This window comes from Pan paniscus, chromosome 17, assembly GCF_029289425.2.
Source record: "Pan paniscus chromosome 17, NHGRI_mPanPan1-v2.0_pri, whole genome shotgun sequence".
NCBI classification, from domain to species: domain Eukaryota; kingdom Metazoa; phylum Chordata; class Mammalia; order Primates; family Hominidae; genus Pan; species Pan paniscus.
In genome coordinates, this window is record NC_073266.2 from 35,294,909 (window position 1) to 35,312,776 (window position 17,868).

The 17,868-nt window shown below is 39.0% G+C and overlaps 1 protein-coding gene across 2 annotated transcripts in view; it reads left to right on the forward strand.

The window, feature by feature from the left end:
• Window positions 1–17,868, forward strand: part of MYOM1 (myomesin 1) — a 184,067-nt gene that overhangs the window by 99,917 nt on the left and 66,282 nt on the right. For both annotated transcript variants that reach the window (XM_003817889.3, XM_034943650.2), the window contains exons 16-19: window positions 5,485–5,609; window positions 11,815–11,998; window positions 12,723–12,897; window positions 16,048–16,169. In XM_003817889.3, coding sequence (XP_003817937.3) covers window positions 5,485–5,609; window positions 11,815–11,998; window positions 12,723–12,897; window positions 16,048–16,169 — 606 coding nt within the window. The remainder of the gene's footprint in view (window positions 1–5,484; window positions 5,610–11,814; window positions 11,999–12,722; window positions 12,898–16,047; window positions 16,170–17,868) is intronic.

The following is a 17,868-nucleotide window of genomic DNA, read 5'->3' on the forward strand; positions in this document are numbered from 1 at the left end:
AGCTTATCAACTTCTACAAAAAACATGCTGGGATTTCAGCTGAACAGCATTGAGTCCTTTGATTTATGAACATAGCCTGTATCTCCATTCATTTAGCTTTGCTTTCATTTCTCTCACCTTAGTAGTAGTTTTAGTGAGCAGGTCCTGCACATTTTTATAGATTTAATCTCATACATTTGTTTGCTCCTCTTTTATCAATTCCGATCAAAATAAGATTTGTTTGAATTGAAAATAAGTTACCTTCTTTACTGCCTTTCTGTTTTTGCACAAACTCTGACAAAAAGAGTATCTGACTTTTTATATATATATATTTATATATAATATATATATTTATATATAATATATATTTTTATATAATATATATTATATATAATATATAATATTTTTATATAATATATAATATACAATATATAATATTTTTATATAATATATATTATATACAATATATAATATTTTTATATAATATATATTTATATATAATATATAATATTTTTATATAATATTTCTGATGATGCTGTAAATGGTATTGTTTTTTATTTTAATTTGTTTTTATGCTAGTATAAAGAAACACAATTGATTTTTGTATATTGATTTTGTGTCCTGCATCCTTGCTGAACTAATTTATTAATTCTCACAAACATTAGGGTTTTTTATGAAATTTATTATGGATTTTCTATTACAGGATTATGCCATCTATAAGTAAAGATAAATTAACTTCTTCCTTTTCAATCTGGATACCTTTTATTTCTTTTTCTTTCCTTATTGCTCCATCTAGAACCTTTAGTACAATGTTGAATAGAAGTGGTAGACTGGTCATCTTTGCCTTTTCCTGATGTCAGGGGGAAAGCATTCAGTCTTTCACCATTAAGTCTAACATTAAGTGTAGGTTTTGTATAGCTATCCTTTATCAAGTTGAGGAAAATTTCTTCTACTCCTGGTTTTCTGAGAGTTTATATTAGGAAAAAGTGTTGGATTTTGTCAAATGCTTTTCCTGTATCTATTGAGACGATCGTATGATTTTTATTTTTCCATTAACATGTTGAATTACATTGATTAATTTTAGATTATTAAACCGAAATAAAATAAATAACGCAAACTAAACCTCACAGTCCTGGGTTGAATGTCACTATATTATGCTGTGTTATCCTTCTTATACATTGCTGGAGTTTATTTGCTAAAAATTTTTAAAGGAATTTTTGTGTCTATATTCATAAAAGATATTGGTCTGTGGTTTTTCCCAGTAAAGTCTTGGTTTGGTTTTGGTATTGGGGTACTGAGTGGAAAGTATTACCATTATTTTAATTTTTTGAAAGAGCTTGTGTTAACTTTTATTATTTTTTTTAATTAAACATTCAGTATAATTTACCAGCAGAGCCATCTAGGCCTGGAGGTTTGTTTTTTGGTTTGTTTGTTTTGTTTTGTTGTGGGAAGCTTTTATACTGCAAATTCAATTTTTAAAATAAATTTAGGACTATTCAGGTTATTTACTTTTTCTTGAGTAAAAGTTAATAGTTTTCATCTTTCAAGAAACTTTTTCATTCATAAAGTTGTTCATATTTTCTTATTATCCTTTTAATACCTGCAGAATCTGTAGTGGTGTCACCTCTCTCATTCCTAATATTCGTGTTTTACTTCCTTTGTCCTGACCTGACTAGAAGTTTATCAACTTTATTGATGTTCCCAAAGAAACAGCTTTTGGTTTCATTGATTTTTCTATATTTTTCTTCTGTTTCCAGTTTTATTTATTTCTGTTCTTATCTTTATTATTTCCTTTTTTCTGTTTATTTGAGTTTAATTTGCTGGGTTTTTTTCTTGTTTCTTAAGGTAGAAGCTGAGGTCCTTAATTTGAAGTATTCTTTTATAACGCATGCATTTAGTGCTAAATATTTTTTTCTAAGTACTCCTTTAGCTGTATTTCACACATTTTGATCTGTTGTGTTTTCATTTTTATTTTGTGCAAAATACTTTCCAATTTTTTGATACCTTCTTTGATACATGGATTATTTGGAGTATGTTATTTAGTTACTAAATATTTGCAGATTTCCCAAGTATATTTCTCTTATTTGTTTTTAATTTAATTATATTATGAAAATTAAATAGAACATATTTTGTGTTATTTGAATCCTTGTAGATTTTCTCGAACTTGTTTTATGGTCCAGAAAAAGATCTATCTTGGTGAATATTTAGTGTGCGCTTGAAAAGCATTGTTTTTTGTTTTTTTGTTTTTTTTTTTGAGATGGAGTCTCACTCTGTTTCCCAGGCTGGAGTGCAGCAGCTCAATGTTGGCTCACTGCAACCTCCGTCTCCCAGGTTCAAGTGATTCTCCTGCTTCAGCCCCCATGAGTAGCTGGGATTATAGGCACATACCACCATGCCAGGCTAATTTTTGTATTTTTAGTAGAGATGGGGTTTCACCATGTTGGCCAGGCTGGTCTCGAACTCCTGACCTCAGGTTACCTGCCTGCCTCAGCCTCCCAAAGTGCTGGGATTACAGGCGTTAGCCACACACCCAGCCAAAAAGCATAGTATTCTGCTATTGTTGAGTTTTATAAATATTAATTAGGTCAAGTTAGTTGATAGCATTGCTCAAGTCTTTTAGATCCATAATTATTTACTATTGCTAATATCTACATGTTCTATCAATTATTGAGAGAGTAGTGATGAAATAGCCAACCAAATGGTGCATTTATCTATTTCTTCTTGCAGTTCTACCAGTTTCTTTGTGTATTTTGGGATGTTATTAGATGTATTAACATTTTTATTATTATATCCTCTTATGAATTGACCACTTTATTGTTATAACGACTTCTTTTACCCATGGTAATGTTTTTTGCTTGGAAATCTACTTTTAATATAGCTATTCCAGCTTTCTTTTGATTAGTGTTAGCATGGTATGTTATTTCCATCCTTTTACACTTAGCCTATGTGTGCCTTTATATTAATACAATGTGTTTCTCATAGGCAGCATATAGTTGGGTCTTGCTTTTTAAAAATCTAAATTGGTAATCTTTGCCTTTTAATTGGGGTGTTTTAACCATTTACATTTCATGTGATCATTGATATGGTTGGATTTAAATCAATCATCTTGCTATTTGGTTTCCATCTATTCCATTTATTTGTTTCATTTTTTCTCTTTTTCTACTTTTTTTGGATTATTTTTTATTATTCCATTTTATCTGTATTCTCTTGTTGGCTATGATTTTTTATTTTGCTTTTTAGTAGTTTAGAATTTATAATATACATCTTTTCACAGTCTACCTTCCAGTAATATTATATTACTTCACATGTAGTGTAAGAATTTACAACAGTGCCTTTTTTTGTTTGTTTTTTGAGATGGAGTCTTGCTCTGTCGCCCAGTCTGGAGTGTAGTGCTGCAATCTCGGCTCACTGTAAGCTCCGCCTCCCAGGTTCATGCTATTCTCCTGCCTCAGGCTCCTGAGTAGCTGGGACTACAGATGCCCGCCACAATGCCCGGCTAATTTTTTGTATTTTTAGTAGAGATGGGGTTTCACTGTGTTAGTCAGGATGGTCTTGATCTCCTGACCTTGTGATCCACCCTCCTCAGCCTCCCAAAGTGCTGGGATTACAGATGTGAGCCACCTTGCCTGGCCTTTTTTTTTTTTTTTTTTTTGAGACAGGGTCTCACTCTGTTGCCCAAGCTGGAGTGCAGTGGCATGATCATGGCTCACTGCAGCCTCGACCTCTTGGGCTCAAGCAATTCTCTCACCTCAGCCTCCCAAGTAGCTGGGGCTATAGGTACACACCACCATACCTGGCTAATTTTTGTATTTTTTGTAGAGATGGGTTTTCACCATGTTGCCCAGGCTCATCTCAAACTCCTGAGCTCAAGCGATTCACCTGCCTTGGCCTCTCAAAGTGTCTGGATTACAGGCATGAGCCATCGTGCCTGTCCTGCAACAGTATTATTCCATTTCCCACTCTTAGCCTTGGTGCTGTTATTGTCATACATTTTATTTGCATATTTATTGTAAACTACACAATATGATATTATTATTTTGACTGTGGTCAATTATCTTTCAGAGATACAAAATGTAAGAAAAAAGGCTTTATTGACTCACATTTTTATCATTTCCATTGCTTTTCATTTATTTGTATAAATCCAGATTTCCATCTGATATGACTTTCTTTTCACCTGAAGCACTTCCTTGAACATTTCTTGTAGTGCAAGTATTTTATCTTTTGTTATGTAAAAAAAAACCTCTATTTTACCTTCATTCTTGAAATATATCTTCACTGAGTATAGAATTCTAGGTTGACAGTTTTTTCTCTCAGTACTTTAAGAGCTTTGTCCAGCATAGTGCAGATCTACACTACAAGAATGATTGCTTTTATTCTTATTTTTGTTCCTCAATATATAATGTGTCTTCTCTATCTGCTTTTAATATATTCTCTTTATCACTGTTTTTTCAGCATTTGATTATGATATGCATTGTGTAGCTTTCTTCATATATCTTGTGCTTATAAGGTTTGCAAGTTTCTCTAATCTGTGAGTTCGTAGTTTTCATCAGATTTGGAAATTTTTCATCATTATTTCTTTAAATATTTTTTCTATACCCCATTATTTTTCTTGACCTCTGGAGTCTATGTATTTCCAGTCTCCTCCCTCCCTGCCTGATAAGACCAACTTTACTGTAACTGTAAACTAAAACTGTCCTAAACTTTACTAAAACTATAAACTCAACTCCACTGGGACCTTGGCTCCTGCCTATCTGCTTATAGGATTCTGTGCCCTGCTTATTTTCATATCTGAGCCAGGGTAAATCCTGCTTGTGGAGGGTTCATGTGGCTCTAAACTCTAGATGCTCTGGGACTTCTGGGATCTGGGTGCTTCTGGAAGTTTGTCCTTGCTTTCACCCTAACACTCCTGACCTGGCCTCAGAACTATTTAAAGATAAGAAGAGTATCCTAGATTCCTTAGCTCTATATTCTAAATGAGCAATGGGGCTGGCTGCAGTGGCTCACGCCTGTAATCCCAGCAATTTGGGAGGCCAAGGCAGGAGGATCACTTCAGCTCAGGAGTTCAAGACCAGCCTGGGCAACATAGGGAGTCCTCAACTCTACAAAAAAAAAAAAAATTTTTTTTTTAATTATGTAGGTTTTGAATTATGTGGTGGTGTGCACCTGTGGTCCCAGCTGTTTGGAAGGCTGAGGTGGGAGGATCACTTGGGCCCAGAAGGTCAGGGCTGCAGTGAGCCATAATTGCACCACTGCATGCCAGCGTGGGTGATAGAGTGAAACCCTTCCCCCCCTCCAAAAAAAACCAAAACAACAGCAACTGCTCAATGGCATTTGAAGAATGAATGAATGAATGATGTTTTGGGGGAATTTTAGAGAGAAGGTACTTCTTTAAACTGTGGAGACATAATTAACTCTTCCTCCAGGAGGAGAGCAGCGTCTTTGGCTCTCTGAGTATCCTGGGCTACCCAGAATGTGTGCTTCTCATTTTTCCTTGTTGTTTTTCAGAGGGTATTGTGCCTGGCCCCCCGACAGACCTCTCTGTCACTGAGGCCACCCGGAGCTATGTGGTGCTCAGCTGGAAGCCCCCTGGCCAGCGTGGTCATGAGGGCATTATGTACTTTGTGGAAAAGGTAAGACTCTAGAATCAACATGACCTCATACTACCTCCTAAGGATTTCTTTAGAAAAGTGGAGGCTAAATTCCCAGGGACAATGGAGTGAGGGAGGAGGAGGGAGCATGTCCTGATCTCACTAGATTGTTACAAACTGTGAACTGTCTCCATAGAACAAAGTATATCACACAGAACTGTGCCTGAAAATCAAGGGGTTTATGGATCCCCAAGACTCACCCATAGACTCCTAAGAGATCCAGACCCGATATCATAGCACCTACAAGAAGAGAAATGTTCCTGAAATGGTAGATTGCCTGTATGACAATGTTTTCTAGAGACCTTCCTGTCTCCCTTGCTTTGGTAATGGCTTTTCATCTCTCTACCACTCCTCCTTCTGTAGTAGGACATGAACATCGTGAGGCTAGAAGGGAGGGGGTAACGGAGAAGGGGCAATACTCTCAAATGGCCGGGAGTGTGGAAGACAGCAACCTCATGCCACTGCACTTGGCTAGCTCCACTCTGAGTACAGGTAGCGGAATGAGGTCAGGGATCACAAAACAATAAATATTGGCAAGTTCTTTCCCAGATATCTTACAATTATGTCAGGAATTAGAACATTAGAGAGGACAGCATGCAATGAAGGCCCAGAATGGGTGGAATGAAGGAGAACGGTATGTGAATCAAACACATATCCGTATTTGAGGGTAGTTCTGATAAGGATTTATGCCCAACAAATGGAGAAGAGCCAAGACCTGTACAGAACATTATTTCGGCAGAACTGACTCAGCCACAAGTGTAGAAATAGGAGAGCCGGCCACGCAAGGCACAGGTCTTAGCGGGGGTAAGAAGTCCTTGGCTAACAGGATCATTGCTACTGGAAAACGACATTTAAAGAGAATTTGCTTAAAATGAGGTTCAAAATCCATTTGTTAAAAAGGTTCTGATTAGGATATAATTGAGAAAATGAAAGAAAATAAGTTTATTTCAGCCCATATGTAAGAACATTTATTGGTAGTGATGCACCATTTTTTAGAACAATAAATGAAACAAGTGTTTGTACTTTTAAATTTTATTTTTATAAAATTGTGTGATAGCATGAAAAGGTATCGTTTACTTTACATTTTAGTTTCATAGCAAAATCGTAGAAATTTTTTTTATAAAAATATGGTGCTCAGTTAATTTTCCTAAAGGTCTTTCTCTTTTATCCTTAATACTGTTTTGATCATTCAATTTTGTAACACCTATTAGGTCACCTTCCCTGATAATTATTGCAAGAGAATACATTTCATAGGTATGTAGGTGTATGCAAACTTCTGCAAATTAGGTAACAACATAAAGACAATATGCAAATATCTTTGAGCTGCATTCTTTACTTCCTTTTTATTCCTAGCAAATCAGTAACAATGAATGCCTTATCTCCTCTACATGCAATATGGATATCTTCCAAGAGAGTCTTGTTTTACAAAAACAATATTTAATTTTTATATGCTTTCCAGATATCAGCTTCAAATATAATATAACTTGAGTAGCATTCTAAGCCTTTTTTTTTTTTTTGAGACAGTCTCACTCTGTTGCCCAGGCTGGAGTGCAATGGCACAATCTCAGCTCACTGCAACCTCTGCCTCCCTGGTTTAAGCAATTCTCCTGCCTCAGCCTCCCTAGTAGCTGGGATTACAGGCGTGAGCCACCACGCCCGGCTAAATTTTGTATTTTTAGTAGAGACAGGGTTTCACCATGTTAGCCAGGGTGATCTCAAACTCCTGACCTCAAGTAATCCTCCTGCCTCAGCCTCCCAAAGTGCTGGGATTACAGGCATGACCCACCACGCCTGGCTGCATTCTAAGCTTTTTAAAAGAAAATAGATGGCAAAAATAGAGTGGTGGATCAAAATTCATTTCCTAGTGTGTTTAATACACACCCCCACTGAATCTCTTTGAAACACTCCACAGGAAGAAGGTTCTGAATAACCTCTGTGACAGTAATTACCGTCTTTCCTATAATAAGGGCACATAACAACTATTTGGAGGCGTTTTCTGCAGATGAGTCAACTCTGGCTTCAGTTGAACTTTTCCTCTGGTCATATAAACTCTAATTTCTCTGTGGAAGTCTATAACTTCCCTCGACCTAAATACCTGTGAGTTTGTGATTAAAAATTTAAATATTCTTCCCCCAGCACACCTATTGGCATGGAACAGAAGGGGACGTTTATGAACACAGTACTATGTAGGGAGGCCTGCACAGGGCATAGAACACCCAGGATGTTGGGTATTGAGGACACAGAGCACGTCCAGGGACCTGGGGTACATTTGCAGAACCATCCAAATGTCAAACTGTTCTGAGCTGAGGCTAAAATTATTTCTGATGTAGCTGTTGTGATATGCTAACCTTTCTAAAGGGAAAAGGTTTGTGTGCTCCTGTCCCTGCCGCGTCTGTTCCAGGATGCCCTGCACCCAGCATGCTGCCTCTTGGGCCACCGCTGTGCTTGTTCTTCTTCACGGCATGTCCTTGATCCCTGGAATGGGTGAAATTGAAGGGTTTATAGCAAGGGACTCAGATAAATCAGTCCTTGGCACTTCCAGCCTCCCCATCCTACCGTGTTCTTTTTAGACCCAAACTTTTTCCTCAGGTGTCTTACGTCTTGAGCTCTTTTTCTCACTCCCCTATCAAAAATCTGGTCGTGTCAGAGACAAGGACTGTATCACTCGTTAACAGCAGGAACGAACATAGCCAAGATTTGCACTGTTCTAAGCACCTTACATGAGTTAACCCACTTAATTCTTAGAGTAGTCCTATGAGGTAAATATCTTTGTTTTCATCATGCCTGTATATTTTTAAGTGTTTTGTAGAGATGGGGTCTCCCTATGTTGCCCAGGCTGATCTCGAACTCCTGGGCTCAAGCGATCCTCCCCTGTTAGCCTCCTAAAGTGCTGGGATTATAGTTGTGAGCCACTGTGCCTGGCAGATCATGCCTATTTTGTAGATGAGGAAACTGAGGCATAGAAAGGTATATAATTTGCCCGAGGTCACAGAGCTGGTAAAACACAGAACTGAGATTTGAACCCCAGCAGTCTGGTTCAGGTGCGTAAATCCAACTATTACACTGGGCCACCTTTCAATCTTCCCAGGTTTGTCTTCTCCTCTGGAAAACGTTGACAATCATACAATACTACCTCCACAATACCTACTCCATGGCATAGTTGAGAGGAGTAAAGAGTAATAATGGCTTATAAAGTTTTCGGCACAGTGAAAGGCAGCTATTTTTTTATGAGAGTATAAACAACTGATAACAGCTTAAGAATTTGCCAGGGTGGAATATGTTAAAAGAAATCAAAGCCATAAATGAAAAGATTAAAGGTCTGAGAGAGTTTCGTCCCTCAGGAGACAGCAGACACACAAAAGATAACGTTATCATAAAAAACACTGCAAGGAACTTTAGAGGTTACCTTGTCAAATTTGCTCGTTTCATAGAAGACGAAACCAAGGCCAAGAGCATGCGTGTGGCTTTCCAAGGTCACGTGGCTTGTTATTAACACAAAGGGACCAGATCCCATCCCTTTGTCTCCTCTATGCCATGCCATGTTGCCTGTCTGTCAAGTCAACGAAGATCATCCTGTGTGGTGGACTGATAAACTTAAAGTCCCAAAAATGTACCATCCTGACAGCTGGTCAACCTGTCACGAGATCTGGACTTCAGAAAAGTCTTTTGAAAACGTTACAAAATTCTGTAGTGAAATCAGGCAAGAGTTTCTAAATTTCTTCTCTTACCAACCATGGGCAAAGTTGGAAATTAAAATAGGAGGGAATAAGGATTACCAAAGACTTCTGACAGTTTTGTTACTGTATCTTCTACCAGAGCTCAAATATACACCACGTCCTTCATTCGAGGATTTCCAAGTCACTCTAAATCATTTTAATTTTAAGAATAGAGTCTCATTAAAAATTAATTTTCCCATTAATTATTCTAAGACTTGGGCAGAAAAAGAGAACATTTTTTTTTAATCTGGTTTTTATTGATACACAATCATTGCACATATTTACAGGGTACACTGAATATTTTGATACATCTTTGCAATGTGTAATGATCAAATCAGAGTAATTGGGGTACCCATCACCTCAAACATTTGTCATTTTTGTGGAGAAAATTCCAAATCTTATCTTTTAGGTATTTTGAAATATATAATAAATTACTGATAACTATAGTCACCCTACTGTGCTATTGAACACTAGAACTTATTTCTTCTAATTGTATTTTTGTGCCCACTAACAAACCTCTCTTCACCACCACCCCCAACCCTTCCCAGCCTCTGGTAACCACCATTCCACTCTCTACCTCCATGAGATCAAATTTTTTAGCTCCCATATATGAATGAGAACATGAGATATTTGTCTTTATGTGCCTGACTTATTTCACTTAGCGACCTCCAATTATATTCATATTGCTGCAAATGACAGTACTTCATTCTTTTTTGTGGCTGAATAACATTACATTGTGCATATTTACCACATTTTCTTTATCCATTCATCCACTGATGGGCACTTGGGTTGATTCCATATTTTGGCTTTTGTGAGTGCAGCAATAAACATGGGAGTACAGATATCTCCTTGACATACTGATTTTCTTTCTTTTGGATAGATACCCAGCAGTGGGATTGCTGGATCATATAGTAGAAAAACATCTTCATCTTTCAGTCATTTAGAAAAAAAATACTGGGCCGGGCATGGTGGCTCACGCCTGTAATCCCAGCACTTTGGGAGGCTGAGGTGGGCGGATCACGAGGTCAGGAGATTGAGACCATCCTTGCTAACACGGTGAAACCCCCCTCTACTAAAAATACAAAAAATTAGCCAGGTGTGATGGGGGGCGCCTGTAGTCCCAGCTACTCGGGAGGCTGAGGCAGGAGAATGGCGTGAACCCAGGAGGCGGAGCTTGCAGTGAGCCGAGATTGTGCCACTGCACTCCAGCCTGGGCGACCCAGCGAGACTCCGTCTCAAAAAAAAAAAAGAAAAAAGAAAGAAAAAAAATACTGTAGTTGATTATGTACTATTTGCCAGATGGAATTCTATGCTCTGTCATAAAGCAGTGAACAAAGCTCCTTGAGCTTATGTGATTTGCTCTTCAGTGGAGGAGACAACAAATAACTTAATTTCAAATAGTGATACATGATTGAAGAAGAATAAAGCAGGCTAAGAAACAGAGAGTGATAAGAAAAGGACCAAGAATTCTTTTAAATAGGTAATGGGCAGGCCAGGTGCAGTGGCTCATGCCTGTGGGAGGCTGAAGTGGGTGAATCGCTTGAGCCCAGGAGTTCGAGACCAGCCTAGGCAACATGGGGAAACCTTGTCTCTACCAAAAAAATACAAAAATTAGCCAGGTGTGGTGGCATGTGCCTGTAGTCCCAACTACTTGGGAGGCTGAGGTGGGAGGATCACTTGAACCCAAAGAGGTCAAGGCTGCAGTGAGCCGTGATTGTGCCACTGTACTCCAACCCAGGTGACAGGGTAAGACCCTGTCTCAAAAATAAAATAAAATTTAATTTAATTTAATTAAAATTAGAAAATTACCTGACCCCAAACTATCCTCAAAATAAGACTTTTGTAAGCAGATTATTGTATTTAGTTAACAAAGGAAGCGAAATATTAAAGTAGCATATTTTTCAAACAATACAACGCTGTATTAGTCCATTTTCATGTTGTTGATCAACATACGAGAGACTGGGTAATTTATAAAGAAAAAGAGGTTTAATGGACTCACAGTTCCATGTGGCTGGGGAGGCCTCACAATCATGGTGGAAGGCGAAAGGCATGTCTTACACGGTGGCAGGGAAGAGACAGAATAAGAGCCAAGTGAAAGAGGTTTCTCCTTATAAAACCATCAGCTCTCATGAGACTTATTCACTACCACGAGAACAGTATGGGGGAAACCGCCCCCATGATTCAATTATCTCCCACCAGGTCCCTCCCACACACATGGGAATTATGGGAGCTACAATTGTAGATGAGATTTGGGCAGGGACACAGCCAAACCATATCAAAAGCCAAGTTTGATTTAGAGAATCCTACGAACTTCAGATGCCTCATCCCCTATTTCCTCCTCATCTCTCCTCCAGTCCAGCTTGCATTACAGGGAGTGGTTTGTTGCAGATGAATGAAACTTGGAGTTGCCTGGCCTGGATTCTCGCTTGTGTTTGCTGTGCTTTCAATGGGTTTCCCTGTTCTTGCTGCAGTGTGAGGCAGGAACAGAAAACTGGCAGCGAGTGAACACGGAGCTCCCTGTGAAGTCTCCCCGCTTTGCTCTGTTTGACTTGGCCGAGGGGAAATCCTACTGTTTCCGTGTCCGCTGTTCTAATTCTGCAGGAGTTGGTGAGCCCTCAGAGGCAACGGAGGTGACTGTGGTAGGGGACAAACTTGGTAAGCAACTGTAAACTTCTTTTACTTCAAGAGAAAATTTCAAAGCAAGGATCTAGTATATGTATATTTGGCCAGGAGTAAAAATGGTGACATCCTTCTTTCATATTATAAATTTACTCGATGGCTGTACTTAACCTATACATTAAACAAAAATTCATTATTTTTGTTTATGAAAAGTAAACTTCTTTGGGAGTTTCAACAATATTGATAATGTGTTTTTTCTGAAGTTCATGGACATTTAGTTTACCCATGCTCCCTAACTGTTTTAAAATTTTTTGCTTTAAAAAATATAATGTAGGCCAGGCGTGGTGGCTCATACCTGTAATCTGAGCACTTTGGGAGGCCGAGGCAGGCAGATCACCTGAGTCCAAGAGTTTGAGACCAGCCTGGCCAACATGGTGAAACCCCATCTCTACTGAAAATACAAAAATTAGCCAGGCGTTGTGGCGCATGCCTGGTAATTGCAGCTACTCAGGAGGCTGAGGTGGGAAAATTGCCTGAACCCAGGAGGTGGGGGCTGCAGTGAGCCGAGATCCCGCCACTGCTCTCCAGCCTGGGTGACAGAGCGAGACTCAGTCTCAAAAAAAAAAAAATCGTAAAATAAAGCAGCTGTTCTTTTGACATGACGAAGTGTGTAAAATACCTAGGTGTGTGTTTGTGCGTAGATGATAAGGATGAATTTTTAAAACCACTTGAGTTTGATCACCATTTTCCTCTTTCTCAGATATCCCCAAGGCTCCTGGCAAAATCATCCCAAGCAGAAACACAGACACCTCAGTGGTAGTTTCGTGGGAGGAGTCCAAAGATGCCAAAGAGCTGGTCGGGTACTACATAGAGGCGAGCGTTGCTGGCTCTGGCAAGTGGGAGCCCTGTAACAACAACCCCGTGAAGGGCTCACGGTAACTCAACCGGGTGTGCAGGGCGGGCAATGGCCTCTGGAGCTGCCATAGACACATACGGCACACAGACATCCAATGGAGGAGATTTTTTTAAAAAATTTTACTTTTTGGCTGGATGTGGTGGCTTACACCTGTAATCCTAGCACTTTCGGAGGCCGAGGTGGGAAGATTGCTTGAAGCCAGGATTTCAAGACCAACCTGGCCAACATAGTGAGACCCTATCTTTACAAACTGAAAAAAAAACAAGAAAACATTATACTTTAAATAAGCCAAGGCAGTGGCAGGCCTGTAGTCCTAGCTACTCAGGAGGCTGAGGAGGGAGGATCCCTTGAGCTTGAGTTCAACTTGAGTTCAACTACAGCTTGAGTTTGAAGTTGTAGGATACAATGACCAGGCCTGTAAATAGCCACTGCCAGCCTGGGCAACATAGGGAGACCCCATCTCTAAAAAACAAAACAGAACAAGGCTGGGTGTGGTGGCTCATGCCTGTAATCTCAACACTTTGGGAGGCCAAGGTGGGCGGATTGCTTGAGCCCAGGAGTTTGAGACCTGCTTGAGCCCAGGAGTTTGAGACCAGCCTGGGCAACCTGGCGAAAACCTGCCTCTACAAAAAATACAAAAATCAGCCCAGCATGGTGGTGTGCTGTAGTCCCAGCTACTCAAGAGGTTGAAGTGGGAGAATTCCTTGAGCCTGGGAGATCAAGGCTGCAGTGAGCTATGATCACAACACTGTACTCTGGCCTGGGCAACAGAGCAAGACCCTGTCTCAAAAAACAAACAAGCAAAACAAAACAATTACACTTTAGATATTTAAATGAATTTAAAATTGAACACATTAGATGGAATACATCTTTTTTAAAAAGGTTCACTTATGATGTTAAACACTTAGCAACACATAATGCCAACTATTGTAAGAGTTCATTTCATAGTGCTTTTGCTGCTTCTTCCTTTTTTACCCCTCTGATTTTATATCTAATATGCCACGTGATATTAGATTCTGAGGATATAATATACTCTACTTAACATAAATTACCCAGGAATTTTAAATGAAGAGAAAAAAGTATCGAAATTTTACAAATTCTGGACATCAACATGATTAAACCCAGTGCTAAGCAGACATAGTTACACCAAAACAAAGACATTCAGAATAATTTGCTGCCTCTTTGTATTTGTTTCTAATGGGGAGAGGGTTGGTTTCTTCCTTGCTTTCAACTATTTTATCAGTCAGCTTTGCACATTGATGGTGAATTCTGATCTGCACCCAGACCAGAGACCAATATGAGAGGGGGATGCTGCCCTCCCAGAAATTGTCAAATAGACTCATTCGGCAGCTTCTGGCTTGGACCACTTCTCAGTCCGAGGACCCCAATAGAATGAGTTGGTTTTGCAGAACGTGAGAGAGTAGAGATAAATGATTAATTAGGGAAGGCAATATGTTTTGCAAGAGATTCATTTAGCCTGTTGGTGTATTTGATTTTTCCTTGGAGTTACCCAGCATTTTCCTGGGACTATTTAGAAATGCTGGTGGTGCGTAGGCAGGAGCTGCTAGAGGGCAGACACCATTTTTTGTTCATCTTTTGTCCACAGTACCTAACTCAGTGTCTGGAACACCGAGACCTCAATAAATCTTTGCTGAAGCAAGCTGACTCTAAGGACCGAAGGACTGGCCTAGATTATGGCTCCTTTGTTAAATACTTGAACATGCGAATAGTCATAGATTCGTTAGCAGACCTGTTATTTCCTCTGGCTGCAGTCCTTAGGATGGATTCAAATGTTACAGTGATTCATGAAACAGCTATTTATAGCCATAATAGCTATGAAAAGAGTTAGGTTGTTTTTATGGATGAAACTTCCCATGGATTCACACCTCATTATTGAATCTTCATATCTAAATGGTAATTCTAGAATCCATTGTTCACCTTATCTTCAGATTCTATAGTAATTTCCCAATTAAGTACCTTCCTTGGCATGCAGCGAGACAGTGACTAGGCCTCTATGACAAGGAGCCACCAATGCCTTACAGCCATAGTTATATACCTAAAATAGTCATTGATCATATTATTAATTGGGTATTAGGCTTAATACCTGGGTGATGAAATAATCCGTCAACAAACCCCTGTGACACGAGTTTACCAATATAACAAACCTTCACATGTATCCCTGAGCCTAAAAGAAAAGTTAAAAAATATATATGAGTTGGCTGGGCTTGGTGGCTCTTGCCTGTAATCCCAGAACTTTGGGAGGCCGAGGTGGGTGGATCACGAGGTCAGGAGTTCAAGACCAGCCTGGCCAAGATGGTGAAACTCCATCTCTAGTAAAAATACAAAAAAATTAGCCAGGCGTGGTGGTGGGTGCCTGTAGTCCCAGCTACTCAGGAGGCTGAGGCAGAGAATTGCTTGAACCTGGGAGTTGGAGGTTGCAGTGAGCTGAGATTGCGCTACTGCACTCCAGCCTGGGCAACAGAGCGAGACTCCGTCTCAAAATATATATATATATATATATTTTAGAGTATAACTCATATATATATATATACACACATATATAATAATAATTTTAGAGTATAACTCATATATATTATTATATATGTATATATAATTATTATATACATATATAATAATATTAATACTAATAATTTTAATACTAATTATTATTTATTAAGTACCTCATATATGCCAGGCCCTATATAGGTACTTTATATACTTTATAACTAACCTCTACATGAAAATTATCATGTAAGCATCATTATCCCTATTTTACTGGTGAGCATTTGGGGAAGACCAGGGCTCCTCATTTTTTGACAGAGTGGGTTTAGAAAAGTGCCTTAGTTACCTTCTTGTCTAAAGTATATATATTACCTGAATCTTTCTACATCTTTTTCTTCCTTTAAAAAATGAATTATTAGCTGGGCATGCTGCTTACAACTGTAATCCCAGCACTTTAGGAGGCTGAGGTGGGAGAGAGGATGGCTTGAGGCCAGGAGTTCAAGACTAGCCTGGGAAACACAGCAAGACCCCATTTCTGTTCAAAATAAATTACAAAAAAAAAAAAAAAGAATTGTTTTCATAAAGCCAGATCCACTCCATTAAGCTAACAATCATCTTCCTTAATCTTCCTCCTAGGAAAATTTTTTTAAACTTGTTTTCCTTTTAGATTTACTTGTCATGGATTAGTGACTGGTCAGAGTTATATTTTCCGGGTCAGAGCAGTCAATGCAGCTGGACTTAGTGAATATTCCCAGGATTCAGAAGCTATTGAAGTCAAAGCTGCTATTGGTAAGTTCCTTATGCATAACTGTATGGGGGAAAAATGGATTTTTCTGTTAGAAAGGAAGATACCATCCTCTCCAGAAATTATTTAGCTTCCAATATTGCTGGATGATTGCATCCTTAGATGATCATTTTCTCTGACTCTAGGTGATGTCTAACCTTCCATAGCTGCCATTTTACAGACCTTCATCACTTATCCAGATTCTGTGCATCCATAGCCTTTTCATCTTCACGAACCCAAGTTTCCTCAGATATTTCACATTGTGTGAAACTCCATTCTAACTTCATGCTCATCCTGGGACTGTGAAGGGCCATTCCAATTCCATGAAGTGGTATATCACCCATAACACAGATCATCTTGTCCCTAAAAGCCATTTGGTCTAAGCCAGAGCCTGGCTTGTTTTTGCTAACAGAACATTAACATGCTTCTTATAAACCCCTCTAAAATTCATGCAAGGCACAAGTAATTGCTTAATCATATGTTTCATCTTTGCTTGCAAAGTAACCAACAGAATAAAACCAGTAATAAAGTAATTATATGTGCGTATGTGATGTACCTCCCAATCTTGGATAAAGTAGAAAAGGGACCCAGGTGGTTAGAAACAATACAAATAATATTTGTGGGCTGAGCACGGGGGCTTACACCTGTAATCCCAGCACTTTGGGAGGGAGAGGCAGGCAGATTGCTTGAGTCCAGGAGTTTGAGACCAACTTGGGCAACATAGTGAAATCCCATTTCTAAAAATAACAATAAAAAAAATTAGCCAGGCATGGTGGTGCATGTCTGTAGTCCCAGCTATTCAGAAGGCTGAGGCACGTGGATCACTTGAGTCCAAGAGTTCAAGGCTGCAGTGAACTATAATCTCACCACTGCACTCCACCCTGGACAACAAAGCAAGATCCTGTGTCTGAAATAAATAAAATAAAATTTATTATATAGTAACACATGTTTTTTAAAAAGCTGATTTAATATTGATTGTCTTCAGTTAGCATCTCATATTGCTTTTTCATATTCCTTATAACATAGGGATCGGGCACAGTGGCTCACGCCTGTAATCCCAGCACTTTGGGAGGCTAAGGCGGGTGGATCACTTGAGGTCAGGAGTTTGAGATCAACCTGGCCTACATGGCTAAACCCTGTCTCTACTGAAAATACAAAAATTAGCCGGGTATGGTGGTGCATGCCTATAATCCCAGCTACTTAGGAGGCTGAGGCACGAGAATTGTTTGAACCCAGAAGGTGGAGGTTGCAGTGAGCCGAGATTGCGCCAGTGCACTCCAGCCTGGGGGACAGAGTGAGACTCCAAAAAAAAAAAAAAAAAAAAGAAGAAAGAAAACGAAGGAAGGAAGATTCCTTATAATGTGAACCATTCTAAACATGTCTCTTTGAGGTTGAGAGGTACAGACCATTACTATTGTAGTACTGCACATAATTCGAGGTGTTATAAAATCAGGATCTTTAATATTATGTCTCTTGTGCACTTTATCGTCCTTTTTTCATTCTGTTGAATAATAGGGCTTACATCTCTCAATATTTGTGTCTAAGATTTGCTTTTCCTTATATATACTAAAAGCCCTTTGGGTTCTGCAAATCGAAATGGTTCCTATTCTATCTTTGGCTTCTTTGTTCTCGTTTCTTCTTTTTCCAGAATACGGGGAAGTTGAAATGTTCCTTGGCGTATATTGTGTGAAATGTAGTCTTTCC